Below are 25,420 nucleotides of genomic sequence, written 5' to 3'. Positions count from 1 at the left end.
AAAGCGTCATCGACTAATGCAATATTTTTTTTCTCATAGTTCCAAGTACACAATTTTCACATCTGGGCTCCGTTCATTTGTGTTGCCTTGTTTAAACTACAACAAATTTAATGAAGAAGGCCTTAACTGAAGTTAAAATCATTTATTTAGCTGAACCGAAACATACGGACTTAAACTGTTTAATGATGAGTAAATGATAATAAATAACAATAGATATATACCCAGCACCGCATACAGTGACTATTACTACCATTTTGGGAAACCAACAAATACTCAATTAAGTAGGGAATCTCTTTAACGCCCTGTTAAAGATCTAGCAGCCGTAGCCTTTGTCGAGGGCACTGTTGTTGTGTACACGTAGCAATCGCATGGCTCTCCTTTAGGACCTGGAGGACCTGGAGGACCTGGGTATCCCATAACTCCTTTCTCGCCTATAGACAGTAATGAGTAAACAATAATAAATAAATAATAACAGACTTCCGAAGTTTACGCCGTATGCAACAACCAGAAAATTAAAAATTTCATGCGGATCAGTTGGTATTACCTGGTGTGCCAGGAGTTCCTGGATATCCGGTATCTCCTTTTTCTCCTTTATAACCTGTCATTCCATCGGATCCTTTTGGGCCTGGAGGTCCACCTTTTCCTTTATATCCTGGTGGGCCTATAAAACCAAACAGTTAATTTATTGTAAAACAATCTATAGGGAACTTAGCCACGCAATTGTTGGCAAACGAGATTGATAAGTCACCTTGTATACCAGGAGGTCCAGGTGGACCTGCAGGTCCTTTGACAATCGGCTTCTTATCGTGCGGTTTTGTCCCATGGGACCAATCGAACCAATGCGCCCCTATTTTTTTACAGTGAGAAATACCATAGTTAAATGAATACAACTGCACAATATTAGGTAAATATCAGACCTACCAGGCTTCATATGATGAAAAAATCTTGGAGAATTTGAAAATGGATCCAAATCACTGCCCGACGTTGGCAATGGATACGAAATTTTCGGGACTGCATCGATGAAATCTTAAAAAAGAAAAATTGTTTTAGTTTAACAAACAATTAGTTCAAGTATGAAATGAGTGTCCTTACCATTCTGCTGAGCTCTGCGGTTTTGGATTTCGACAGGCTGCATCGGACGATAACACTGGAAGAATGGATTAGGGAATTCCGGACATCCTGTATCGGAAGCAACAGGATTCAGCAGGAATTGGTCGTACTGGCCGATGCTTAAAGCGACCAAGAAAGCGAGAACAAAACAACCGCTCAGCAGGAAAGAAGGAGACATTTTACCAGTTTACTCTTCCATGTAACCGAACTGAGCCCTTGTTTTATACTCGACTGTAATGGACGGATGCAGCGACATCCAAGTAGAAGTACTCTTTTTTTAGAGATGTAATCGCTCAGCATTCCAGCATCTGTCAATTTCTAAAAAAAAGAGTCGATTTTATTCGCCGTGTTTTAAAAATAGTATTCAAGTGGTCGATTGCATGGTTTCGATTGTTTGTTTCCTACTTCTTCTTCCTACCCATCTTTTATACGGGAATATCTGTACAAGATAAGGTGAGCACTGAGCTTGACGTGACGACGATGTTGGTGTTTCTTTGAATGGATTGTATACAGTACTTTGGAGACCAGGGCAGACTATTGTTCTAACTGTTTATCTGTCGCACACTGCAAGATTTCGCAACTGCTGGAACCAAAATAGTCCCTAATGTCAAGGTTGCAATCGATTAGCAGTAGATCATAGTCTTGTTAGTCTATAAACAATTCTAAACGCGCTTGTTTTGAAATCGAAAAAAAAAGCTATATTCGGATACAAGACGTGGAAGATGGTCAAGAGATTTCCTGCCGGAGGGCTCACATTCAATCGATTGATTATTGCTTCGTTCACTGGAATTCTAATACAAAGTTCAATTGTTCAAATCCGAAGGGAATTGTCACCTGTGCAGTGTAGTTACATACAATTACACAACAGTGACATAAAAATCTAGAGCTTGACAAGTCGACGAAAGTAATTAAAGCCATATGCAAAGCTGCGAACGAACAAATCGTAATGTAGTGCACGAGGCGTGGCCTATCAAGCCACAGTTGTGTACACATCCACGTCCTTAAAGGCACATATTTACTGAGCAGTATTAGACTCGACGTAATCACGCAATCTCACCTAATCACTGGGACAAAAGAATTCAGTTCTACTTGTCATTGTTTCGTGATTGAACCTATCTTGATCTGGGGAGCGGCTCGTTCAACATGAACACTTGTTCAACTTACTTCGGTCCAGTACGTCGTTGGAGGCAGAAAATATCGAACGCAAATTTATCACGTCTACTTCAATATTTGCTTTTGACGGGGTTTGGGCTTTTAATCGGACAATCCTGTTGGCAATATTTAAAAATCAAGGCAACTACAGGAACGCGGTCTTTGAACCGACCGTCGCTGATGAACTACACTCACGAACGCTACGAACTGATGGGAAAATATGACCAGGAAAGTCTTTCCCAAATCGACCCACCATTCAAGCGAATTCTGTTCTGGAACGAGGTATTAGACTATTAGAAGCAGTACGTAGATTCACGCGGTTACGATAGCAAATGATTGATTTTTAGGCTTACGGAAGCAAAGATTACAATGTCGGAATTGGTCGCCATGCCTTGCGGAAACGGGGGTGTCCCGTGTGGCAGTGCGAAACGTCGGACAACCGCAACGATGTCCAGGACTACGACGCCGTTGTCTTTCACCTCCGCAGTTGGAGCCGGAACGACTTGCCGCAACGTCGGTCGCCCCATCAGCGCTACGTTGGCTGGATCATGGAATCCGCAGCGTGGCGCGAATACATGGTGGACAATAGTCCCATGGTCAATTTCTTCAACTGGACGTTTTCATACCGTTGGGACTCTGATATCGTCAGTCCTTACGGTTACGTCAAACCGGTTCATGGACGCGTACCTCTTCATCCTAATGAGAAACAAATGAAAGAGTATTTATCCAATTCAAAAGTCGATTACGCGAATGGGAAAACGAAAATGGCAGCTTGGTTTGTCTCCAACTGCCTGTCGAAAAGTAAAAGAAACGAGATGGTTAACGAGCTGCAAAAGCACATGCAAATTGACGTTTACGGGAACTGTGGAACGATGACCTGCCCGAGAAACATGGAAGACGAATGCCGAGAAATGGCAGCCAAAAATTACAAATTTTACATGGCACTGGAAAATTCCCTGTGTCAGGACTACATCACTGAAAAGTATCAATCAAAATTTTACATTTGTACGTTAAAACATGAGAAATTAATCAATTATTTATTCTAAACCAAAATCAAAGGTTTTTCGCCATGATGAAATACCCGATCATTCCCATCGTTTACGGCGTTCACGACCACTACGATAGGATTGCACCGACGCATTCCTTCATCAACGCGGCAAAATTTGAAAATATGAAACAGCTGGCCGACTACCTCATTCTACTCGACAAGAAGGACACGCTATACAACGAATATTTCTGGTGGAAACCTCATTTTAAAGTGTGTGACTTTAACGATGACATAAACAAAAGCATGTGTCATTTGTGCGCCTCTCTCCACAACACGACGTCACCGCCTAAAATCTACGCAAACATGACCGACTGGTGGGAAAACCAATCCTACTGCCAAACACCCAAATTCTGAAACATTGTACAGCAAAACAAACTAAAAACTGTTTGGGGAGAAAAACCTCCACAAGCGTTTGTTATCTCTGTTTTATCTGTCCATACATGTATGAGCCCAAGCAGTATGGTTTATCTCATTCAGTTTTAAAATATGCCAAAGCACACAAGAATAAACAAGGAAAGAATAGACGAGGAAGTGTACAATTATTTCGTGGTTAACGGGGAATATCCCGAATTTAAAAATAACAAATCTATTTTTGTATCGGACGTTCCAATTATTTCAAAATCGACTACTAAAAAAGGATCGTTTAGCTTAGTTGGCCAATCGAAATACCGATGGGCAACAACCTCTGGCGTCGCAACGACAGTCTTTTGGCAAGACTCGACTTTGAAGGGAAAGGATTTATTTTGGCTAAAGTAGCCAAAGCCAAAGCAACGAAACAGGTATCCGAACCAACCGAACACAGCACCTGTTTGACTGGGAAGATTATAACCACCAACACACCCTATCGTCTAAATTTATGAGACAGCGTTAGCGTGTCAATAGCAGCTAGCTGGCAACAGAAGGCTAATGCACATGTTTCTTTTTTCAACGAGAATTTATGACACTTTATCTTCAGTTCCCTTTTGGATAGTGCAAGGGACAGTCATGGAAAATATCAAATAGTGACATTTTTTTTAAGGTACGTGGAGCAAAGGTATCGTTTCAAAAGTGAACATTAAAGACATTTTGACGATTCTGAATTTTCGCTAGGACGAAAATGCTTCAACGTCGAGGGGCTTACGTCATCCTAATCGGTGTTGTGTTACTAGTGTGGCAATTCTATTTCGTGCAGCAAAGCCAAAGGGTAGAGAATATTAACGTTGATGTTGAATCGTTTTCAAATAAAGTGCCAAAACATTTCAATTCCATCGGAAACGAAGGGAAACACGAAAATGAGACGACGGTCTCGATGCCAAATCCACTCGTGTTACAAACGACTCTCGAACCCTACAGAGTGATGGAAAATTATGAGCAAGAGAGACCGCCAGAAGTTGACACACCTTTCAAACGCATACTGTTCTGGAATGACGTAATAGAATACTTAAAAATCGCTTAGACGTGAAAAATAACCCAGACCGATATGTTTTTAAAAGCAAATGTTGTTTTCATATTTAGGCGTACGGAGGCAAAGATTACGGAATTGGAATCGGACGAAATGCCCTACGCAAATGGGATTGCCCGGTATGGCAGTGCGAGACTTCGGATAACCGCACGGATGTCCAGGATTACGACGCCGTTGTCTTTCACCTCCGCAGTTGGAGCCGGAACGACTTGCCACAACGTCGATCACCCCATCAGCGCTACATCGGCTGGATTATGGAATCTGCAGCGTGGCGTGAATACATGGTGGACATGAAACCGATGGAAAATTATTTCAACTGGACGATGACGTACCGTTGGGACTCTGACATGGTCGGCCCTTACGGCTACGTCAAACCGATTGGAAATGTACCACTTCATCCAAGTGAGAGTCAAATGAAAGAGTATTTATCCAATTCAAAAGTCAATTACGTGAATGGGAAAACGAAAATGGCAGCTTGGTTTGTCTCCAACTGTTACTCGAGAAGTAGTAGAAACGAGATGGTCAAAGAGCTACAAAAGCACGTCCGTGTTGACGTTTACGGAACCTGCGGAACGATGACCTGCCCGAGGAACACGGAAGACGAATGCCGAGAAATGGCAACCAAAAATTACAAATTTTACATGTCACTGGAAAATTCCCTGTGTCTCGACTACGTCACTGAAAAGTATCAAAAGAAATCTTTTTGAACGACTAAATAATGAATATTTGTTTTCTTTTTCAAGGTTCTTTGCTATGCTTCATCAACCCATCATCCCGATCGTTTACGGTGTTCACGACCACTACGATCAAATTGCACCGACCCATTCCTTCATCAACGCTGCGAAATTTGAAACTATGAAACAATTGGCTGATTACCTGATCCTTCTCGACAAGAATGACACGTTGTATAACGAATATTTCTGGTGGAAACCTCATTTTGAGGTGCGATACAGTCAAAAGGACAAAAACAAAAGCATGTGCCATCTATGTGCCGCTCTCCACAATACGACGTTACCACCGAAAATCTACAGGGACATGACCGAATGGTGGGAAACAAAATCAAAGTGTGCAGACTCACCTCACATATCCTGATGTGTACATACCTCGATGTTATCTGCAAATAAAAAGAACATTTAAAATTCACAAATGGGTCACGGGAAATTATCATTAGCCACTTCTTGGATTGGGATTTTGAAATCTGACAAGGAAATGGGAATTCCCAAGTAATGTAAGATTTAGTCACTCTGTACTTTCTTCGTTAGCCTAGTTTAATTGCGACCTCGAATCATGTCCTTGCCATTCGAGTTATCTACAGTGATGACGTTGCTAATTCAGTGGCCATGAGGCACACACTTCCCAACTGGCAAAAGGGACAAGACAAAGGAGTTCAGAAAAATCAAGTCAGTTACCATACTTGGAATAAAATTGCTGGGAAGCAACAGTCGAGATAAATCGATTGTCATCAAGGGTTAAAAGACACTGTTTTAAAAAAACTATTTTAAGACAAATAATCAGCCACAAAAGCACGTGCACCAAGCCTTCTATGGTCCGAGACTGCGATTATATTGTGACAGGAACGAATCGTCTGCTACCTAGAAAATTCCCAACAGGTGGCTACCACTTGGCGCAAATTTTGAAATTGAAAAAAAGGTAAACTTACTCAGATGTGAAACTTTTGAGTCGGTGGTCACAGCTGTTGCCCTTGCGACAATAATCCGGACCACAAATTTGAGTATTTAGTTTAACACGAGAAGCTACATAAAATTCATCTTCGTAGTACGTTTACTTTCGTTTGAGTATCAATTAACCACATAGTCTTTGTCGTTCAAGGCTAATGAGGTGTTTCTTTGTGGGGGGAAACTTATCAACTTATCAATCTCTAAACCGGTTTGTCTTGGACTAGTCATGCACTTAATAACAGCCAAGAGAAATATTTGATCTGTGGATGACATCACCATTTTAAAAGGAGTGACGTTTAAAAGACTCACGTCCATCACATGTCCAACTTGTTCGATTCCTCTGGCGAAATGAATTTCCATTTCTTCTGGAAAACACCGATGTTTTTATGTTGGTGGAATAATCGGCCGCAATATATCTTGCATGATTGAGGTTTGATCCCTTTTGGCGGTGCGAAAATTTCCAACAACCGCACTGATGCCTAATTTGCCCCCCTCGGGAGTTACTACGACGCCGGAAAATTCCAAAAAACATTGGAAACAAAATAAAATCGCACTTGCCGCAATATCGCGGTTACAAAATCAGCGTCACGATTTGTCGAGCGGATAATCTGCAGTTTGACATTACATCACTTGTTTTCTTAGCTATCGGTTGACCCATTTTACGATCAAATTGGTTCAACAATAGAATGTTATATATTCAACATTCGTGAGCGAATGATTGGACAAGGTCTTTAATCAAAGGTGGGCGATTGTCAACGAGTCGAACCGTGAAAACGTGAGAACTGATAAACATCGACATTAGCTGATGATTCGTTTCACTGCCAAGGCCTTTAACATTTGATTGCGGAAAAGAAAAGATGACGTCGATACCAAATTACGTAGTTACCCGTATCGGAAAAAAAAATAGCCAAGGACACGACAGAATCTAAGCGAGAGTCGTTCAGATTCATAGCTGACTAGCAACAACATACTAACAAAAACCAAAAACCAAAAAACGTGTTTATTGCTGAACACAATCAAGGGCATCATTCAGTTTATTGTTTCGCTCTCCCATCAGCCGCTCGGTTTTTACAAGATTTTAGGGTTTTGTATCACTTGATTTCGGGTGTTTGCGTCAAATTTTCAACATCGTGTAGAGTCCTTGAAATTTCAATCGATTGGACCGATGCTAAATTTCCAACAGGGAAATTCCGCTACAACAAGGCGGTTTACAAGAGAGAAAAAACAAATCAAGGTTTCTTCCAAACACGGTGGCCAAAAAATTCCAGGCATTTGCAATCACGGCGAGCGGGTTTTTTGTTCTCTGATTTCGTGTTTTCTTCGCAAATTCAGCGGTTGGCATTTACCGCAAAAAAAAATTTGTCAATGATGAACGAAATATTGACGAAATTTTGTAGAACAACGATTGCTCAGTTTCGCACGTTTCAAAATCCCCCCCCCATTCTGATTGGTACTGATTTAAATTTTAAAAAAAAGCGCGAATATAAAACAAAATGAAATAGGCCATAAAAAGACTATTGCATGTTAGCTCATCGTTTGGAAAAAACATGTGATGTGAAACAGTGTTCAAAACTTGTTTACTCTTCGATACTCTAGGGAGTTGCCTAAAGCTATGAGAAAAACCTTGGGCGTCTTCCTGCGTAAATTTCCTATTTACTATCGGATATTACAACAACAACAACGCATGATCGCATATAGAAAAAAGGATTTCCAAGGTTGGCGATGAACAAACAAATAATCGATTTCTATTGTTGTTGTTGGGTCGGAAATAGACCCTTATCGAGCCCCCCTTTTTTACTACCAAGAAATTACTATTTTCCATCGTTCATTGCTGGGTAACTTTGTAGTTTTACTACTCCAAATTAGAAGCTAGAGAAAGTGAAACAATCGGAGTTATTTACCGAGATTTGGCGGAAGTAGAAAACGGACGTTTCTCCTTCCGTTTCCTTCTTCCGAATTTCTACCAACTGTACCGGTCGACGATCACTTTTTCTTTCAACTTCCCCTCGTCATCGCGACATTTCACTTCTCCTTTTATTGGGCAGCTTCAGGAGATCAGAGGCGAAAACACACAGTAGGATTGAGTTTCCCACCAGTCGGTCATGTTGGCGTAGATTTTCGGCGAAAGTGTCGTGTTGTGGAGAGCGGCGCACAAGTGACACGCGCCAACGTTGATGTCCTTTTGAGTGTAGCGCACCTCAAAATGAGGTTTCCACCAGAAATATTCGTTGTACAGCGTGTCGTTCTTGTCGAGTAGAATCAGGTAGTCGGCCAATTCTTTCATAGATTCAAATTTGGCCGCGTTAATGAAGGAATGGGTCGGTGCAATTTGATCGTAGTGGTCGTGAACGCCGTAAACGATCGGGACTATCGGGCGATGAAGTATTCCAAAAAACCTGAATGAAGTAACGAATTAAAAAAAATTAATTCTTTGATTAAATAAGTCAATCATGGCAAGAGATTTTCCTGACTTTTCAGTGATGTAGTCGAGACACAGCGAATTCTCCAGCGCCATGTAAAACTTGTAGTTTTTCGCCGCCATGGCCAGACACTCTTCACTCGAAGCATCTTCGCCCGGTTTCTTTGGACACGACAAGGTTCCACAGCCGCTGTACACGTCCACTTGCACGTACTTTTGCAGTTCCTGGACCATTTCGTTTCGACTGCTTTTCGAGTGGCAGTTGGTAACGAACCAAGCGGCCATTTTCGTCTTGCCATCGGCGTAATTCACTTTCCAACTGGGCAAATACTCTTTCATTTGACTCTCACTTGGATGAAGTGGTACATTTCCAATCGGTTTGACATAGCCGTAAGGCCTAACCATGTCAGAGTCCCATCGGTAAGTCACGGTCCAGTTGAAGAAATTGGCCATCGGACTTGTGTCCATGTATTCCGTCCAGGCAGCAGACTCCATAGCCCAGAAAATGTAGCGCTGGTGAGGTGACCGACGTTGTGGCAAATCTCTTTGAGACCAGCTGCGAAAGTGAAAGACGACAGCGTCGTAGTCCTGGACATTGGTGCGATCGTTGGAAATTTCGCACTGCCATACCGGGCAATCCCATTTGCGCAGGGCATCACGGCCGAGTCCAACTTGATAATCAGGAATCCCGAAATACTAATTGAAAAATGATAATACAATTCATTTCTATCAACTAGATGAAAACGTTTCAAGTCAAAAGAGGTTCTTACGTCATTCCAGAAGAGTATCCGTTTGAAAACCACATCGGGCAGTCTCTCCTGCTCGTATTTGTGCACCAGTTCGTAGCGTTCGCCCGTCGCGTTTGACTTTGGCGGCAGTTTGAAGGGTCCTCGTAATATTCCGCCGACTGAGAAGAATCGCCTTGGAAGTTGCGAGTAGACGAGCAGCACCGCAAACAACGCCAATCCTATCAAAATGAATTTGTAGCGTTTCAACTGAACCATCTTGATTTGAATAAACATCATCATCTCAGTCGGCACCACCGTCAAACTAAATCCAAACTTGTATCACACCACAGTTGCACAAAACTGCTCCTTATCATTCATCTCCGTCGATGTTACCTTATCTGCTCAAACGTCAACACGTTACGCAACAATAACTGCCCGAGGATAGGATCAAACCAGTCAATATGCTCAAATCTATAAGCCTTATCATGTGTGTTCACTTGGATAAGAATATTTCGACAGTTCTAAGTTATTTTCTTTTCATTTCTTCTCTCCTCTGATTCATTTGGCAGCCCAGTCACGCGTTACCCCAGGCCCAACACACTGGTGAATACTTTCTCCTCCACCCAATCAATCACTCCAAATTAAATGAGACTTATGTGAGTCATAATAAATTGATTGACACGTCACTTTTTCCAAGTACTTTAAAAAAAATCAGCCCCCACTTAATTGGCGCGGCAATCCTCGTGAATCAACTCCGGCTGGAATTCATGACGTCGATGGAATTGGATATCCCGGACATTGGAAAATAGCACGAAAGGTGCGACCCAGTCATCGTACGTTGCACACACACACCACCTTGAAATTTGAACAGATACAAAAAACAATACCTACTATAGAGGCATAACCTCAATCTTGATGGGCGTCTACACTATGGCTCCACTGTGGTAACAGAGTCACGATCTTTCGAAAAATAAAAGCTAAGCGGTAATTTTGATGCTCGGCTGTAATTCATCATCGAATTTCGTCAAAATCGTGAGAGAGAGAGAGAGAAAAAATTTAAAAAATAATACAAAGCCTTTTTCGACTTTTAATCCACCGATCCGTCTGGTTCTTTCTTCTTTTGACTCATGCAGCCACCCATCATCAACGAGCCCATCTCAACAATTATCCAGCCCATCCGGATTTCTCCGGACAAGGGAACCTAAAGCGCGTGATTGGATAGAAAGATAAATAGAAAAAAATTACTCAGGAACTTTTGAAATCTTTGAACCTGTTAAGTAAAACCATAAAAGACACACTTTCAGGTCAGCCGTTATTTATTTAAGACTCGAAAAATGTCATATCAATTAAAATTGGTATTTTTTAAAAAAAGAACCGGTACACGGGATATTCATTTTACGACTTTTTTTTCCCGTTCGACAGAAAACCTTTTCGGGCCTATTAACCATCTGCGTATGTGAGCGCACATCACACGTGCACGATTTATAAACTTCCAGTCACATATAATTGGCGGTTGAGCATCTGCCGTGAATTGTTCCTTGTTTCAACAGTAGGCGTCGTCGTCGCCCAAAAAGACACGAAAAGGTTTTCTACCCGCAACCAGATCATCTGTTTCCGACCGCGGTTTCCCCCCTAGTTCCAACTGGAGACGGAAACGCGGGAAACCAAATAATGAACTTTGGGATCCTCCAAAGTTCAAATCGTGTCCCGCCATTTCCCGAATTTAAAAAAAAAAGGGCGTTCCGGCCTAAAAAAAAAACAATTTCTTTTAATGAATAATGACGAGGCTGCTGCCGAGTTTCTCTAATGCGCAATTTATTTGAATTTTTCATGGTTGTTTTAGATTTGGCTAAGGGCCTATCCGAACAAATACCAAACAAAAAACCGTTGCCATATTGTTATGCAAATTTTTTTGAAAAAAATCTTGGGCCAGGTCGAATCTATGCGCTTGTGTATATATACCCCATGCGGTGATGCTGGGGGAATTGTTCTCGTGCAATAAATCGACGATACATTACAGATCAACGGGCATGGTTTGGAAGGTAAGAAATAAATTTAAAGGCAGACACACATTATACGTATGTCTACTAGATAATAACGCCGTATATGGACTTTTGCGATGCGATAAGAAAATTCTCCAAAAAATGAGCGCCGGAACAAACACATGTTCCGTGTTCCAGGTGCATACGCATACGCACACACAATGCCGTGACGTAATAATAATAACCCAAATGAGAAAATGTAGAGTTTGACTTTTCTGTCGTTATATCCATTTCTCGTTTGGGCTTTAATAACTCGGATTATGCGTAATTATAGCCGGCGCTAATAAACCAAAAAAAGAGGGAACAGAGCCTAAACAAAAGGATAACGTCAGAAAAACGCCAACAGTCACGCAAGGTTTTCCGTGTTCCGTACAATAGAAAAAGAAAAAATCAACAGGAGTTGACATTTTTGTTTTTTTAGGGCGGGAATTTCTCGTTAAAAAAAATATTTAGAATTTAAAAAAAAATAAAAATAAAATGTGTTGGCTTATTTGAATAACGCAACAAATATTCCAGGTCGGAGAAACTACCAAGCGGCGCGCCATATTCAAAAATGTTTTTTTCTTCCGGAAGCCTATTTTGTTTTCTTCCGCGAGCTGTGTAATAATAATCCCAATGAGCTGCTTTTGCACGCCGCCAAAAGTGTACAGCCGAAAATGGTTTTCTTTTAAACGAGTCGTAATCACCTGCTTTAGAAAAAACAGCTTGTGAATAACATAAGACTCATTACCTGGTTGATGAACTTGGATGTATACGATTATAGTACAGCAGAGGGAGCTCATCTTGATGGACGGATTAAATGACATTGCACTCGGAAGTCTATTCCTGGATTAAAACACGTGTTTGAACCGCTACAAAACTGTACAACCCAATTCTTAAGTTGAATACTAAACAAAAATCTGAATCGCCGTGAAATAAACAATCGCCGAGCGCTAAAATGGCCAGAGGCGAGTTTCACATGGACTTTTGGCCGGCGTCACAAGTCGTTTCAAACGGAAGTTTTTTCTTCTCCTACTCTTTACCCAAATGGTCAAACATTCAAAAAATTTGGACATGGCTGGCGCCTTTGACGACTGCCGAAAAAAACCGGCAAATTTGAAAAAATAATAAAATAAAAAAAAAGACCAGGTACTCGTGAACACGTAACTAGTGTACATATGCCCATCGTGAAGAGCTATAACTCTTGTTAGCCCGCATATACGTGTCAAGCATGCTCAGCGGGAACGCCTTCAAAAAAGTTGAAGCGAAGAATGGCGTCTACGATGGACGTGGGGGAATGATTCTAAACCCTTTTTTTCTATCCATCCCTATTTCTTCTTTTTTAAAAAATAATATTAGGTGGAATTTGGACTTCACGGTCGTTTAGAATATTTGCAATTATTATCTCACCATTAAATGACGTAATGAGTTAATTCCAAGAATCTATTTGAATTTCCACGAACGCAATACTGATTTCTGATTTAATTATAGACTAAATTATCTTTTTTTCTTAATTTGAAAACAATTACAAGCTTCCTAAATCCACTCTGGTTGAAAAAAAAAAAAAAATGTGTTCTTGACCCGATTCACCCGAATTTATCCGGAATGGATATGACGGTGCGGATACCTGTCCTATTCCGGTTTTCTCTTCATTGACACACTTTCCATCCATATTTATCCAAGCGTTTCTAACGACGTATCACTTATCCCATATATACCAACAATACTTAAAAATGTGTTTACCGACAATCATTGTTACGTGATTTATCACGCGAGATTTCTTAGTCGCAGATTCGGACGTGACCTCGATGGAGCGGGAACAAAAAACGGACGTCACGATTTCATTGATTCCCCAAATAAAAACAACTTTTTTGATGATCCATCAAAAAAATAGATAAATGCATTGCCCAGGTAATTTCTACGTGTGTCTTATTGAATTTCAAAGTCGCAAAAAGGAAAAGAAAAAGACAAAAAACCCATCATTTTCCTTTTTCGAGAGTAAACCCACCAAAAATCAAAAAAGGAAATTCATTTTGACGGGAATAATAAATGTGTGTTTGGCCAGGTGAGAGACCCTCCAAATTAAAATGAATAAAACAGCGGGGAATATCCCGGCGGCCAAATATTTTCAAACAAGAAAATAATAAGAAAAGAAGAAAAAAGAAGGGGCTAATATTACACATACAAATTTGTGTTTGTGTTGTGGCCGTCCGTTTTCCCCAAACGTCCAATCACGGCCATTTTCAAACAAATGGAAGCCCATTTTTTTGCCTTTTGAAAAATATGATGTTTACAGCTATACGAGAAAAGCCCCCGGAAAACACACTGTACATTCCATAGATATTGACCCCCCTGGAAAATTTATCCTAAATCCCATCAATTTAATAATTTGTTTTTCGTTGATATTTTTAGCAAGTCTAATGCGAAATCCCCCGTCAGGATTTTTCTTTGAGTGGGGACATAATAAAACAAGGAAATGTAGACCAACACAGAAAAATGACGACTATAAGGATGGTGGATGTTGTTGTCGGTCATATACCATCGCCGGAGAAGTATTTTGGGCAATAAACGAACAAGGCAATGACGGCTACGTTTGTGAATGACCTCCGGGCTACATCAGATAGGACCCCAACACTGCCATCCTTCCATAACAAATTTCAAACCCCAAAAAATATACACAGTTAGACTGTCTACAACCAACTTGCATATGCATAACTCTCGGGAGAGCTCTGGGCCCGATCGCCATCATTAGTTTCCTGACTTGTCGACTATGACAATAACTAACGGGGTCGCTAGGTCAAATAGAGAGGGGCCACAACCTCGATGAACCTCTTCCTTGTCTGAATAATAATGATAACACAACCCTATGCACATATATAGAGATTTGAAACCATCAGACGGAGCTAGAAATGATTGTGGAACAAACTCAGATTCTCCAGTCGATAACAAATTTTTAGCATGCCAGAGTTGTTGTTGTTGTTGTTGCTTCTGTTAATAATGACACATTTGGTTTCTACTGCCAAAAAATTCAGTTTTTTTCATTTCTACTAGACGGGCCGTCGTAAATCTACAGTTTTGTGTGGGTAGTTCCATTTTTGGGATTGGATGCATACACACTGCAATTTTCGGTTGACTTTTGGGGCTATGGCTCGTCTTTTATTTTTCTGCTGGTTGCCGGCTGCGGAGCGAGCGGAGCGCTCATGTATATGAGCAAATGCAAAATGGATAGACGCACACATTCGGCTTCTACCTGCGTCTTAGTGAAGAGGTGCCTTCGTTAAGTTGAGTTCAGCCTGAGCGTGCGCGATGACTAGACTGCTGCTCGCATCGGTTCATCACGCCATCCTCGTGTTCTCGTGTGCTAGTCTCCTACTCTTTGGCTCGCTGTCAATTGGCGATACCATCGGCAAATCCTCCGACCGAGATGGACACGAAAATCAAACGGCCGTCACAGCACCTGCAGAGCATCGCGGCAGCACTAAAGGTATACTACACAGTTGGTGTTTAACATCGTTTCGGAGAAAGAAGAAAAGAGTTATACATTTAAAAATCGGAATTTTGGATAGCGGGTCACAAATATTGGCGGTGGGGATATCGCAAAACCAATCAAATCGACAGATTGGAATTACCTCGAACGGCCATAGAAGGTAAAATGTTAAAAAATCAAAAAGTGTCAATGGTTCATCTTTCAAAGTGAATTTTTAAACCTCAAATCAAGATGACGAAAAGTGGATGCAGAAATTCGATGTGCCCCGCCTTCATTCCATCTTCGACCGTTATTTGAAAACGGTGAAAAAGACCAAATGGATGGGCAGGATTGGAAAGAGTTTGCAGACCAAATGGCTTAAGTCGATGTTGTCCAACAGCATCGATCGGCACTCCAGTTCAAGTGGGTGTCGTTAAAATAGCAAAAAAGGAATTTCATCTCTTAAAAATGTGTTTGCAATCAGCAGTTAAAGGCGGGCCTGACGATGTCGAACATCTCCAGCCGAGAATGGACATTAGTTTCTGGAATTTGGTACCGTGCTATTCGATTCACACCGAGCCAGGGCTTTGTCTATCGACAACGATTTGCGCAGCCATTGGCGGCACACCCAGTGGCTCCTGCATGCACCGGATGAGCATGACCAAAACGTGTTGCATCATCAACAGTAAAAATTTAAACATTCCTCCATGTTTAAACATTTTAAAAATATAATCGAAACACATTCTGGCAGAGATTCTGACTACCTGTTCGGCTAATGTGGTGGCCAATAATACTTACTGGCAATCACCGCTGTTTGGTGTCGACTCGGGCTCCGTTTGCGTCATGGCCCTACATTTGAACACGGGAGTTATCCGCCAAAATTTGCAATCTATTTGCCAAGTTCGGTCAGTTTTTTTCAATCTTTTTAAATGTTTAATCAAATTGAATTTGTGTCGAAATGAAATTGTATTACAATAGGCTCGATTTCGACATGTTTTCCATCGCTCAACCCAACACGGCATCAGTCTGCTCGACGGATGTCTTTAGAGTGGCCGGATCTCTTAACACCGTTCCGCCCATTTGCGGAGATAATTCCCGACAACACAGTAAAAAGTTTCCATTATAAAGGACAGGAGAAAATAAAATATAAAGAACGAACTCCCGTTTCTTTTATTTCCTAAAAATAAAAATAAAACAATTTTTACAGTGTACCTGACCTCAAAATCAACGGCCCGCAACATCCAGCTAATCTTCAGCATCGGTTCGGCGCCGACCATCGACCGCTCCTGGCGGATGAAAATCAGTTTGCTGCCTTGCGACGCAGACTATCTCGGTAATATCTCTACCCCTACGCTAAGTGGCGTCATTATTTTAAAAAAAAAACCGTTTGAATTTCCCGCGCTACTCAAAAACACGAAAAAAGCTCCGCCCAATTGCCTGCAGTACATCACAGAGAGCACGGGCACAGTGAAATCCTTCAATTGGAAAGATGTGGCGGCCAGTACGACCTCGCAGAGGCAATTGGCCGATCAGGACTACCAAATTTGCTTCAGGACAGAATTAGTCGGCTCCAATCAGCAGGTAAAAGATAATCAATTCCCTTTGACGACCCTGCAGGGGAAGAAAACTAATTGTCAATTTTACCCATTTATGGAAATATTGGTGAAGGTTCCAAACACTCATTGTCTGACCGAATGTTCGACTACCAACGGCGGCCTGGCCTTCAGTTTGAGTCGACTGGCTACCGTGGGGGGATTGACGAGTAGCGCGGGCGGGAGCGGCGTGGCGGCCGGTAGCCAATGTGCCAACGATTTTCTATTCTTCCTCGGAGGATTCGACGTCTTGGGCAATTTCAACGATCGATTCTGCGGCAATCGACTCAATCCAACGCCCGGCTCCGCCATATCGACGCCCATTTGCTGTAATAATGACCGTGCCGCTCACGGTTGCGTTGAGAATTTGATTTTTAGAACGTCCGAATGACCTAATTTTATTGTTTTTTTGTCCTTTTGCACATAGCCAAATTCAAACCGTTCCATTTTCGATACGTAACCGACGGAGCCGAAACGGGTGACGGAAGCAACAACGGGTTCTGCTTGAATTTCGTCCAATTTTGAATTTTCAAATCAAACAGCGACAAGGTTATTTTCGTTCGATTGTTGCTGACCATATTCAGAACTGCGTGTACATATACATTTGAAGGACGATTTAGTTAGTACTTGGTTGTTTCTCAAACACCACTCAATTCTCAAATAAATTATTGTTCGTTATCTCACATTTCCTGCAGTCAAATCATTAGCCAAAAATTGTTTTTTAAACAAACAAATATTTGTGTCAAATGGGCGAGTGCAATTCGATCCTATCGGGAGGAATGTCGCCAAGAAACCTTCGACATTTTTTTGGGGGGCGAATCAAAAAAACCAGTTCAACTTTAAATTTAGAACTTAAAGAAAAAAGAAGTCGAAAGAGATAGTAGGCCACGTATACATAGAGTGCGCACCCTCATCAATTATGGCCACTGAAATCTCTGTGCTCGATTTTAAATTCAAAACGGCAACAATGGACCCAGTGATCTACGCAACAAAGAGGAAGATAAAAATCCAGACAAGGACATTTTTTTTTCCACCTTCTTATTACTTAAAAAAGTAATTTCCCCTTTCCAAAAAATAATCGGGACGAAAACAAAAGAAGCTTTTTCAAATTGCGCGCTTAATTTCAAAAACCCAGAAAAAGTTTGACAAGGTGGAACGAAATTAAATGTAGGAAACCGTTTTGAAAAGAAAAGAAGAAGCGCCTGTAGACGACACACAATCGAGGTGAAATGAATGTGATACGCTTTTATCGTTGCGTCGTGACCCCTTCACGAATGTGCCAAACCGCTACCATATGTACGCGCATACAGGTTTATACTACCCGAAATGTGTTATTTGCATGTGAAAAAAAAAAATGTCCGCCTAGCGTACAGGCATCTGAAATAAGTGTGATTGAAACGGTGAAATGGTAGGGTTGCCAGTAAGCCAGAAAATTTGATTTTTCAAAAAATATAATTAAAAATTTGAAATTTACTGCCCAATAATTTCACCAGCATGAGAAAAAGAAAAGAAAAAACAATTAGACTTGTATATCTTTTTGAATGCAATAAACGAGGTGTTGGACGTCACATTCGAAATGAGAAGCGCGAAAATGTGAAGGATAGTATATACTACATTCTTCACGAAAATAATCGTGACCGTAAAAAGATAAAGTCGTTAAAAATAGCCGGAAAATAAAAAAAAAACGAGCGTAGTTTCTTTTTTTCTGAGAAAGTTTGGTATTCAAAAACGAAAAAGAATTAGCCTATTTTTAGTCAGAAATGTATATCTCGACACTATCCGTCATCGGGAAAACACTCGGTCTACATAAGCGCGTATAGTCTCGGCGTGCGTGCCAACAAAAACGGGCCCGATCCATCCGGAATAAAAAAAACCTCGAACCTCAAAATATTAGACGCATTTGTACGGCAAATGCGACAGCTGCTGTCAAATTAAATTAAATAACGGGATAAATTCCGACAGACGATTCGCCGTTATCAGGTTATCTTTCAAGTATTAGTGCAATGATCTTTAGTATATCAAACGGGGCAACCTGAATCGGTTTAGAAATGAGAAAACAAACTGCAAGAAAGTTTTTCTGGCGTGATGTGAGTCACTCAAACGAGCAAAACGGCTGGGAAAAAAGTAAGACGTGACGTGAGAGAATCACGACAAAGTCTCAATCAAGTGCGCCAGTGGCAGGCAGTCTCCCCCGCATCTTTACGATGTCTATATACTACATGCGTATAAATTACAGACTCGATAATACGCTATTGTTGACTGAAAGCCAATTGAGGTCTCCTTTCCCAACTATGAGCCACATGTTGATTTTGTGTGTGTGGGTCTGTTCACTTTCGCCCGGAAAATCAGAGACTGACAATCGACCATTTGGGAATTTTTTCGACAGGAATTTTCTTTCGTACATGGCGGAATAGACGAGCGTGACACGTGAGAACGCGCCCAAGGAGACCCGAGTAGTATAGTCAGGGGTGGAAAGAAAATAAAACAAAAGAGGGAGGATGACATTGAGCCGAATATTTCCCGACCATCAACCGAAACCAAAAGTGTTGGAAAAGTAGCACAAGCAACCGAAAAGGCAATGGCTTTGTTTTGCTTTTCAACGGGTAATTATTAGGGAAAAATCTGTTGCGTCTTTTTTCCTTTCAAATTGGCAACTCCCGCCGTTGGGTACTACACACATTTCCTGACACATTTCGTAATTTTAGAGACTTTTGAAGCTCTAGATGGGGGTCAAGGGCGGCGGTGGGGGGGATAGAATAACTGCAAGACTTTCAAACGTGCGGACGCTGGCCCAGCAGATTTCTTTTGGCTGAAGGTGAAAATGTCGTCGTTTCATTTGATGCTTTTTTTCGCAGCTTAATGGCGGAACACAAATAAATGGGACATCTGGGGCCGGGCGCTCTACTATTTGTTCGGTCCTTTTTTAACGAGGATACGAAAAGAAATTTCACTTTCCGTTGTGATCTTGGTAGAAAGTCTCTCTCACTATACACACAGAGAGTTGTAGAAACTTTTTTTGAGAAATATAGTTTGGAAGATGTGACGAAATATTTGTTAGGTCTCTAATGAAGCCCAGGTGGGATGACATCAGTTAAAACGAGACAAAAGCGGGAGTAAAAAAAATAAACATTTGGAAAGTTTTTATTTCCGTTTTGGGAACTTGTAACTTTTTGAATAACTGTAAAAAACAAATTCTAATTAAGAATTGTAGGGGAAAAAATTTCTTCATCAAAGAAATTGTTCACATCATTTTTCTTTGTTTGGGTTTCGTAAAAAAAAATGTTGTAATTATTGACGACACGAAGGCTTTTGCGGGAATTTAGAAAAAAAAAAACTGAGTTGACCCGGACCAGCCAACCGTGTGACGTGTCTAAATTAGTTGCAGCGTCGGTTACAAAAATTATAAAAAAAGGAAAATCTTTTGCTCGGGAATTTTTTAGCCTACCGGATCTGACTGGGTACCAAAAACCAAAAAAAATTGTTATCTCGACATTTCGTATAAAATCGTAAGGAAACTCTCGACATTAACCCAATAAAAAATTTCGGCGTGTAAAATTTTAATTTAAAATTAAAAAAAAAAAAAAAAGAAGAGAAACTGCGTCGCACTGGGTAATCAACTGGTGCCATCTGGAAATATTCAGCTGCGTCGAGTCGATCAAGGTTTTCCAGTCACGCCCGACTGCACTCCACCAGTCCCGAAATAATGTGACGCGCAAGCCTCGGGGTATTTTGATATGATATCGAATTCAAACATCAAAAAACCACAAAATGATCGGATGCTGAGGCTACTGTCCAATCGCAATGGGATATCCGGCTGTTTCAATATCAGCCCCCGGGAGAGAGAGAGCGGACGCGGGAAAATACGTAATAGTTCTGGCGGGATTTTCGATTAAAAGGAAAAATAAATTAAATTTCCGCGTCCTGTCGTCTGGTGCAGTCAATTTTCGTGAATTAATCGCTATATTTAGTGTGTTACCACTGTTGTTGTTGTGTACCACACACGCGAGTTGGACCACTCGGCTCCCGGCCAAAAAATGTTGCATAGCAAAATGGCCTGCCAAAAATGCTACCCTCCATTTTTAAAAGCAGAGAAATGATTTCAAATGAAGCTACAATTCAAACAACTAATTGAAGATTCATTACAACTATTACAATCCATCACACTCTGATAAATCGACGCGGGAATTTCAAACCGCAACAAGTCAAAGAATCCGAATTTTCGGCGCTCCGTTTAGATTAAAATGACGCAATTTTCTTTCCGCTTTCGAACATTAAGAGAAATCCGACTTGGAGAATATGAGATGAAAAAGAAAAAACGATCATAGTCTGTTCGAGGTTTATGAAGGTGTGTAGCAACAATTTATACAGTGTAGTGTACAAGCCTGCACAAAGTCGAAACGGGCTGCCGGTTTTATCGTAGCGAAGGAAAAAGTTAAAGAAGAAGAAAGTAAACGAAAAGAAGAAGAAGGAAACAACAAATGGTGTCGACAACAGTGTACAAAAGAAGCTCGTCGTACCTGGTGGTGCCTGGTACCCGTGGTACGTACGTGAGGCTATTGACTACGTCATCACCAGGTAAGAAAAAAACCCGAAAAATCCCAACCAATCCCTAGCGGCTGTGGGGAACTCTGCCCAACGCAATTCAAATTTCAAATTTTGGTTTTTTATTTCTTCATCAAAATTAAATTAATCAATTGTTCTTATCAAAATTTACATGTAGGACAACTGGTGATGAGCTAATAACTTTTTTAAGGTCGTAGTGTTTTATCAATTATAAGCTGCGGGGATTAACTTTTGAGTCGTCTAATAATTGACAAGGACTTGCGTATCAGATTTACCAGATTACGTCACGAGTTGGTGGGGGGATTTTAGTATTACGTTACGATTTCTATACCTGATATTCCTGCGAGTATAAAACTTCATTTGGAAGCCATCAAAGATTATATTAGACGAAACGGACGTTAAAAAACGGGGAGGTCGTACCCACAATTTCCGCCACCTCCTACCACCCCACAAGAATAAAAACAACCACAAGGTCCTTCTCCTCTCCCATGGCCTTTGAAAAGCAGAATAAGAAGAAGAAGGAGAGAAGTGAAGAAAACGAAAGAGAAAGAGAGAGAATAATAATAAAAAAAAAGCTTTTCACAGAGTTGGGTTTGGGTTTTTAACTGAAAACAGCTCGAGCTCAAATGCTCAGTTGAGAAAGTGACTCGATGGATAGCGATTCATCGCGTTAGTTGCTCTAGCCACAGTTTAATAATTAGACAACGAAAAAGAATTATAGTTTTAAAACTTGTTTAACTGTGCTAAAGTGAATGTGCCCTACGCGTGGTGGCCTGGCAACCAAGAAATTCCGACTACCAACAACGTTCAGTTCCGTTGGCCATTTTCCAACAAATCATTTCTGGTTCGAGTGGAATACACCGAATTGAGATTGTGTTTTCTTAACACAAAATCTACACAAAAGAAAAAGTTGACTTACCTTTTTTTTGGAAGTGGCTGTGTAGTAGAAAATCCTGCAGCGAGTGAAGACGACGAGGTTAGTGTGTGTGTACTGTGAAGCGTGTAGGGTTATTTTGGCAGACGCCATTTTAACCCCCTTCCCCTACTACCCCTTTAGCAGTTAGCTACCCCCTCTCAACACTGTCGCATTTCTTCTTTTTATTTCGTGTCACGACATTTTTAAAGAGCACGAACGCAAATAACCGAAATTTGAGCTTTATTTTTTGATGATATCCGATATCGAAGTTTATTTTGCAATTCTAACCAATTTTTAATCGCGAAAAAAGGTCAGCGGTCACGTCAGCTAGATGCTGTTTAGACCCATTTTGTTTGATTGAAACGTTAAACTCGTCGATAGTTTTTCAAAATTTGTAATGGGAACCTTTCAACCCCGACCATCTGCCAAAACGCCCTTCAGACTTGTTTGAATCATCAAAAAACAAACGATCCGTATAATGACGCATTAGTTTGTCATAGTTATTTCTTAAATGTTAACGATTCGTTTTTATTTTTTATTGTAATGGGATGTTAAACGGCCGACATTTTTTCCTTTCCTTTTTTTCCCTTTCATTTGTTATTCAACAGGTAAAACGTAATTATTAAACACACACACACGAGGGAAAGTTGTCTGTCTGAGTTGTCCTGCTTTTATTTTTTTACTTCTCGCTGCTTTGAATTTTTCACATATCGGCGATTCTCAGTGAAAGTTGTGTGTCGGGATACGAGATTTTCGGTTCTTGCCCTAGTGCACCGTTGTAAAAAACCCTCCAGGCTGCAGTTTCTTATTTAGGGGGAAAAGTTTGATTCAGGTTTTTTTGTCAGATTAATTTATTCGACGAGATCTGCAGCCGTGTCGTATACATTTTACATTCGAGCCTTTTGCTGTTGACGTCACTCGTAGAATTTTCATGTCTTTGAAAGTTATATCATTGCCAATCGTGACCTTCCGCCGATTACACTCAAATTTCTTTTTCTTTAGGTGGATATTATTTCATCAGGAATATAACCGACGAGATTCATTAATCTGACGTCATGGATTTGTACGCAATCCACAAGTCATTTCTTGACTTGCAATCAGATCTCAACCGGGGCGATGCCGACAGTCCGACCGATGTCCAGCAGTCGAGAAGCCGGGAGGAAATGGCCCGTCTGAGTAAACTCATCAACATGGCCATTTTCAAAGGGATGGTGCCGTCCAACCGGCAGGCAACGTACGACGTCAATTACGACAGCAGCGACTCAGTTGAAGAATTACTGGCCCCGCTGCTCCCGTACTTGAATGACGATGGCCATCCGTCGCCATTGACTCCGACAAAGCCCAGCAGCACGGAATTCAATCCCAGTTTACTATTGCCATTTGGCGGACGTGGCGGCGGCTCGTCCAGCCAAAACACTATGAATTCAGCCAATCATTCCGGAGGATCGTCCAGAGTCACCTTGGCCGATCAGTTTACGTAAGTTTTAATAAAAAAAGATAATTTCAGCTATTCGAATAAATTAAAAATGGATAAATTTGAATAAATAAACAGGTGGGGAGCTGTCGTTTGCGCTGGCGTCTTTGTGGTAGTTTTCATTTGCGTCATGGCTGCCTGGTGGGTTCACAAGGTATAAAACAAATTTGAATATTTTTTTTTAAAGCGAGGAATAATTGAATTATCTTTTTAAATACATCAGAAACAGCAGTCCCGTGTCAGCCGTCGATCTGCGCATAGAGAAGCCCGAAGGCGAATGGCCGAAGGAGGTCCTTACTGCATTGAAAATGACGTCAGAGGCCCTGGCAACGTTCCAATCGGCGACATTCAACGGCCGCCTTCCTATTTTGAAGTGATCGGATTTTTTGATCCACCTCCTTCCTACAGCGACGTCTTGGGCGAAGGATCCGGCCAGCTGGAATCCAACCAACAACAACAGGTATTAACATTTATTGCACCTCCTCCCCACCAGAGATTTTTATGATCCGCCATATAAAAATCCGAAAGGAATTACTTGATCGAATTCTTTTTCTATTTTCTTCCATCAACATCTAAAGGCTTACGATAACGTCGTGGTGGTGACAATGGACGAGCTTCCTCCGCCCTTTGTGGAAGGGGATTACATTAAATCGGTTGAGAAGAATGTCGTCGAAGAAGAAGAGTCGATCATTGCTGCTGAACCCCAAACGAGTGCCATAAGTAGTCTCCCCCCAAATAACACTGCGACTGTGATAGCCGGGCGCGAAGGACATCAGCAGGAAGGATCGAATTCTTGAATTTAAATATTCTATTTGATTTACTTTATCGATCGCCTGACTCTTGATTCGAAAAAAGCTAAAAAAGAAAAAAAAAAAGAAAAAGTGTTTTCCATGCAACAGTGCCTTACTTTGTATATTTATAAAGAAAAAGAAATCTCGACCACAAATCCCCTCCCTCTTGTGTACAACAATGTGTATATGACCATGACGCGTCATAATATAAATAAATTCTTGGAAATGATGTTTTTTTGAAACTATGGTTAACCTTTTAGTCTGCGCTGGAATCCTCTACCCACAGGGTCTCAGTTTTGAATATGTCGACAGGCTTGTAGACGGGAGGCACTGGGCTGGTGGGATTAGAAGGTTTCTGCAATGTTGAATGAATATAATGGACTGGTCAGGATGAAGTATACGATTTTGGGGTTACCAGGAATGGTTTGAAGACAGTCTTGAACACACTCTCTGATTCCAGATAGGTTTCGGCAGTGTTGAGCTCTGCCTCCATGGAGCTGACACTCTTTTCCACCTTCTTGACGGCAGACTCTAGTTTGTCTATTTGGCGGAATGTCTTCTTCACTTGATTGAAGTGAGCCACAATGTGGGGAAGCAAGCTATCCACGCAGAGGCTAGTGTCCACGTTGATCTGTTTCATCATCAATCAAATTGACGTTTGATAAATTTGCTGATATGAATTTTATCTTACACTCTCCAGCAGTGATGAGAATTCCTCGACATTCGAGGACAGGTTTTGGATGACTGATTGCAATTTCCACCACTAAACGAAAAACATAAATCTTGAAACTCGAGTTGTTGTTAAGATTCTGGCGATAGCTCTTACCTCATCATTGGAATCAACAACCAGATAATTGGCGTAATCAGATGCCAACTCGTTTAGTAGATCGTCTTTTCTATTATCTTTATTCGATTGCATTTCGAAATGTTTTTTAAAAAGAAAAAGTTACGACTTGAATTATCACAGACAAACCAGATCTCCCATTTCCATCTGTAAACAGCCAACCACCTAGCGGCCAA

The 25,420-nt window shown here is 41.1% G+C and overlaps 7 protein-coding genes and 1 long non-coding RNA gene across 10 annotated transcripts; 5 read left to right on the top strand and 3 right to left on the bottom strand.

Moving 5' to 3' along the window:
• Positions 1 to 161: 161 nt before the first annotated feature.
• Positions 162 to 2,777, bottom strand: LOC124336460 (collagen alpha-5(IV) chain-like). The gene is made up of 6 exons (XM_046790282.1): positions 2,616 to 2,777; positions 1,093 to 1,428; positions 922 to 1,026; positions 749 to 847; positions 545 to 661; positions 162 to 431 (listed from the first exon to the last, which is right to left on the bottom strand). Exons 2-6 carry the CDS (start codon positions 1,286 to 1,288, stop codon positions 295 to 297), a joined length of 654 nt encoding a protein of 217 aa, XP_046646238.1. The 5' UTR covers positions 1,289 to 1,428; positions 2,616 to 2,777; the 3' UTR covers positions 162 to 294.
• Positions 2,254 to 3,664, top strand: LOC124336658 (alpha-(1,3)-fucosyltransferase C-like). Its single transcript, XM_046790444.1, has 4 exons — positions 2,254 to 2,283; positions 2,404 to 2,544; positions 2,610 to 3,244; positions 3,322 to 3,664. The coding sequence occupies exons 1-4, from the start codon at positions 2,254 to 2,256 to the stop codon at positions 3,662 to 3,664; spliced, it is 1,149 nt and encodes a 382-aa protein (XP_046646400.1).
• Positions 2,660 to 22,359, bottom strand: LOC124336408 (glycoprotein 3-alpha-L-fucosyltransferase A-like). Of its 2 annotated transcripts, none has more exons than XM_046790209.1 (5): positions 22,139 to 22,359; positions 9,620 to 9,816; positions 8,902 to 9,545; positions 8,332 to 8,826; positions 2,660 to 2,958 (listed from the first exon to the last, which is right to left on the bottom strand). In XM_046790209.1, exons 3-4 carry the CDS (start codon positions 9,342 to 9,344, stop codon positions 8,478 to 8,480), a joined length of 792 nt encoding a protein of 263 aa, XP_046646165.1. In that variant the 5' UTR covers positions 9,345 to 9,545; positions 9,620 to 9,816; positions 22,139 to 22,359; the 3' UTR covers positions 2,660 to 2,958; positions 8,332 to 8,477. The 2 variants fall into 2 exon arrangements, with proteins under 2 accessions (XP_046646165.1, XP_046646166.1); XM_046790210.1 differs by lacking the exon at positions 2,660 to 2,958 and adding an exon at positions 5,789 to 5,865.
• Positions 4,400 to 6,236, top strand: LOC124336240 (alpha-(1,3)-fucosyltransferase C-like). Its single transcript, XM_046789966.1, has 3 exons — positions 4,400 to 4,718; positions 4,805 to 5,436; positions 5,495 to 6,236. Exons 1-3 carry the CDS (start codon positions 4,407 to 4,409, stop codon positions 5,841 to 5,843), a joined length of 1,293 nt encoding a protein of 430 aa, XP_046645922.1. The 5' UTR covers positions 4,400 to 4,406; the 3' UTR covers positions 5,844 to 6,236.
• Positions 6,527 to 7,641, top strand: LOC124336603. Its single transcript, XR_006917111.1, has 2 exons — positions 6,527 to 7,535; positions 7,567 to 7,641. It is a non-coding gene; the product is annotated as an uncharacterized LOC124336603 (long non-coding RNA).
• On the top strand, positions 14,823 to 17,339 carry LOC124336197. 2 transcript variants are annotated; one of them, XM_046789906.1, is made up of 10 exons: positions 14,823 to 15,082; positions 15,165 to 15,245; positions 15,317 to 15,487; positions 15,552 to 15,749; positions 15,816 to 15,969; positions 16,043 to 16,170; positions 16,272 to 16,397; positions 16,488 to 16,645; positions 16,733 to 16,985; positions 17,084 to 17,339. In XM_046789906.1, the coding sequence occupies exons 1-10, from the start codon at positions 14,905 to 14,907 to the stop codon at positions 17,179 to 17,181; spliced, it is 1,545 nt and encodes a 514-aa protein (XP_046645862.1). In that variant the 5' UTR covers positions 14,823 to 14,904; the 3' UTR covers positions 17,182 to 17,339. The 2 variants fall into 2 exon arrangements, with proteins under 2 accessions (XP_046645862.1, XP_046645861.1); XM_046789905.1 differs by having other exon boundaries at positions 15,549 to 15,749.
• Positions 21,844 to 24,629, top strand: LOC124336344. Its single transcript, XM_046790112.1, has 5 exons — positions 21,844 to 22,195; positions 23,138 to 23,612; positions 23,688 to 23,763; positions 23,833 to 24,069; positions 24,188 to 24,629. Exons 2-5 carry the CDS (start codon positions 23,191 to 23,193, stop codon positions 24,404 to 24,406), a joined length of 954 nt encoding a protein of 317 aa, XP_046646068.1. The 5' UTR covers positions 21,844 to 22,195; positions 23,138 to 23,190; the 3' UTR covers positions 24,407 to 24,629.
• On the bottom strand, positions 24,504 to 25,365 carry LOC124336513 (breast carcinoma-amplified sequence 4-like). The gene is made up of 4 exons (XM_046790351.1): positions 25,227 to 25,365; positions 25,092 to 25,163; positions 24,816 to 25,031; positions 24,504 to 24,755 (listed from the first exon to the last, which is right to left on the bottom strand). The coding sequence occupies exons 1-4, from the start codon at positions 25,317 to 25,319 to the stop codon at positions 24,657 to 24,659; spliced, it is 480 nt and encodes a 159-aa protein (XP_046646307.1). The 5' UTR covers positions 25,320 to 25,365; the 3' UTR covers positions 24,504 to 24,656.
• Between the last annotated feature and the right edge of the window lie 55 nt (positions 25,366 to 25,420).

The sequence above is a fragment of the Daphnia pulicaria genome, chromosome 4, assembly GCF_021234035.1.
Source record: "Daphnia pulicaria isolate SC F1-1A chromosome 4, SC_F0-13Bv2, whole genome shotgun sequence".
Lineage (NCBI taxonomy): Eukaryota > Metazoa > Arthropoda > Branchiopoda > Diplostraca > Daphniidae > Daphnia > Daphnia pulicaria.
This window is presented reverse-complemented; position numbering and strand designations above follow the sequence as displayed.

Bases quoted from the DNA above. Each gene is read 5' to 3' on its own strand.
- LOC124336513 (XM_046790351.1), bottom strand. From the start codon at position 25,319: ATGCAATCGAATAAAGATAATAGAAAAGACGATCTACTAAACGAGTTG. The intron at 25,032-25,091 runs GTAAGATAAAAT...ATGATGAAACAG, and splicing joins TCTCATCACTGCTGGAGAGT to ATCAACGTGGACACTAGCCT. The intron at 24,756-24,815 runs GTAACCCCAAAA...TCAACATTGCAG, and splicing joins CTGTCTTCAAACCATTCCTG to AAACCTTCTAATCCCACCAG.
- LOC124336460 (XM_046790282.1), bottom strand. From the start codon at position 1,288: ATGTCTCCTTCTTTCCTGCTGAGCGGTTGTTTTGTTCTCGCTTTCTTG. The intron at 662-748 runs GTGACTTATCAA...TTGGTTTTATAG, and splicing joins TGGACCTCCTGGTATACAAG to GCCCACCAGGATATAAAGGA. The intron at 432-544 runs GTAATACCAACT...TACTGTCTATAG, and splicing joins AGGAACTCCTGGCACACCAG to GCGAGAAAGGAGTTATGGGA.
- LOC124336344 (XM_046790112.1), top strand. From the start codon at position 23,191: ATGGATTTGTACGCAATCCACAAGTCATTTCTTGACTTGCAATCAGAT. The intron at 23,613-23,687 runs GTAAGTTTTAAT...ATAAATAAACAG, and splicing joins ACCTTGGCCGATCAGTTTAC to GTGGGGAGCTGTCGTTTGCG. The intron at 24,070-24,187 runs GTATTAACATTT...CAACATCTAAAG, and splicing joins AATCCAACCAACAACAACAG to GCTTACGATAACGTCGTGGT.
- LOC124336408 (XM_046790209.1), bottom strand. From the start codon at position 9,344: ATGGAGTCTGCTGCCTGGACGGAATACATGGACACAAGTCCGATGGCC. The intron at 8,827-8,901 runs GTCAGGAAAATC...TACTTCATTCAG, and splicing joins CTCGACTACATCACTGAAAA to GTTTTTTGGAATACTTCATC.
- LOC124336197 (XM_046789905.1), top strand. From the start codon at position 14,905: ATGACTAGACTGCTGCTCGCATCGGTTCATCACGCCATCCTCGTGTTC. The intron at 15,083-15,164 runs GTATACTACACA...AATTTTGGATAG, and splicing joins GCATCGCGGCAGCACTAAAG to CGGGTCACAAATATTGGCGG. The intron at 15,750-15,815 runs GTAAAAATTTAA...ACATTCTGGCAG, and splicing joins AACGTGTTGCATCATCAACA to AGATTCTGACTACCTGTTCG.
- LOC124336240 (XM_046789966.1), top strand. From the start codon at position 4,407: ATGCTTCAACGTCGAGGGGCTTACGTCATCCTAATCGGTGTTGTGTTA. The intron at 4,719-4,804 runs GTAATAGAATAC...TTTCATATTTAG, and splicing joins GCATACTGTTCTGGAATGAC to GCGTACGGAGGCAAAGATTA. The intron at 5,437-5,494 runs GTATCAAAAGAA...TTCTTTTTCAAG, and splicing joins CTCGACTACGTCACTGAAAA to GTTCTTTGCTATGCTTCATC.
- LOC124336658 (XM_046790444.1), top strand. From the start codon at position 2,254: ATGAACACTTGTTCAACTTACTTCGGTCCA. The intron at 2,284-2,403 runs GTACGTCGTTGG...TTAAAAATCAAG, and splicing joins GTTCAACTTACTTCGGTCCA to GCAACTACAGGAACGCGGTC. The intron at 3,245-3,321 runs GTATCAATCAAA...CCAAAATCAAAG, and splicing joins CAGGACTACATCACTGAAAA to GTTTTTCGCCATGATGAAAT.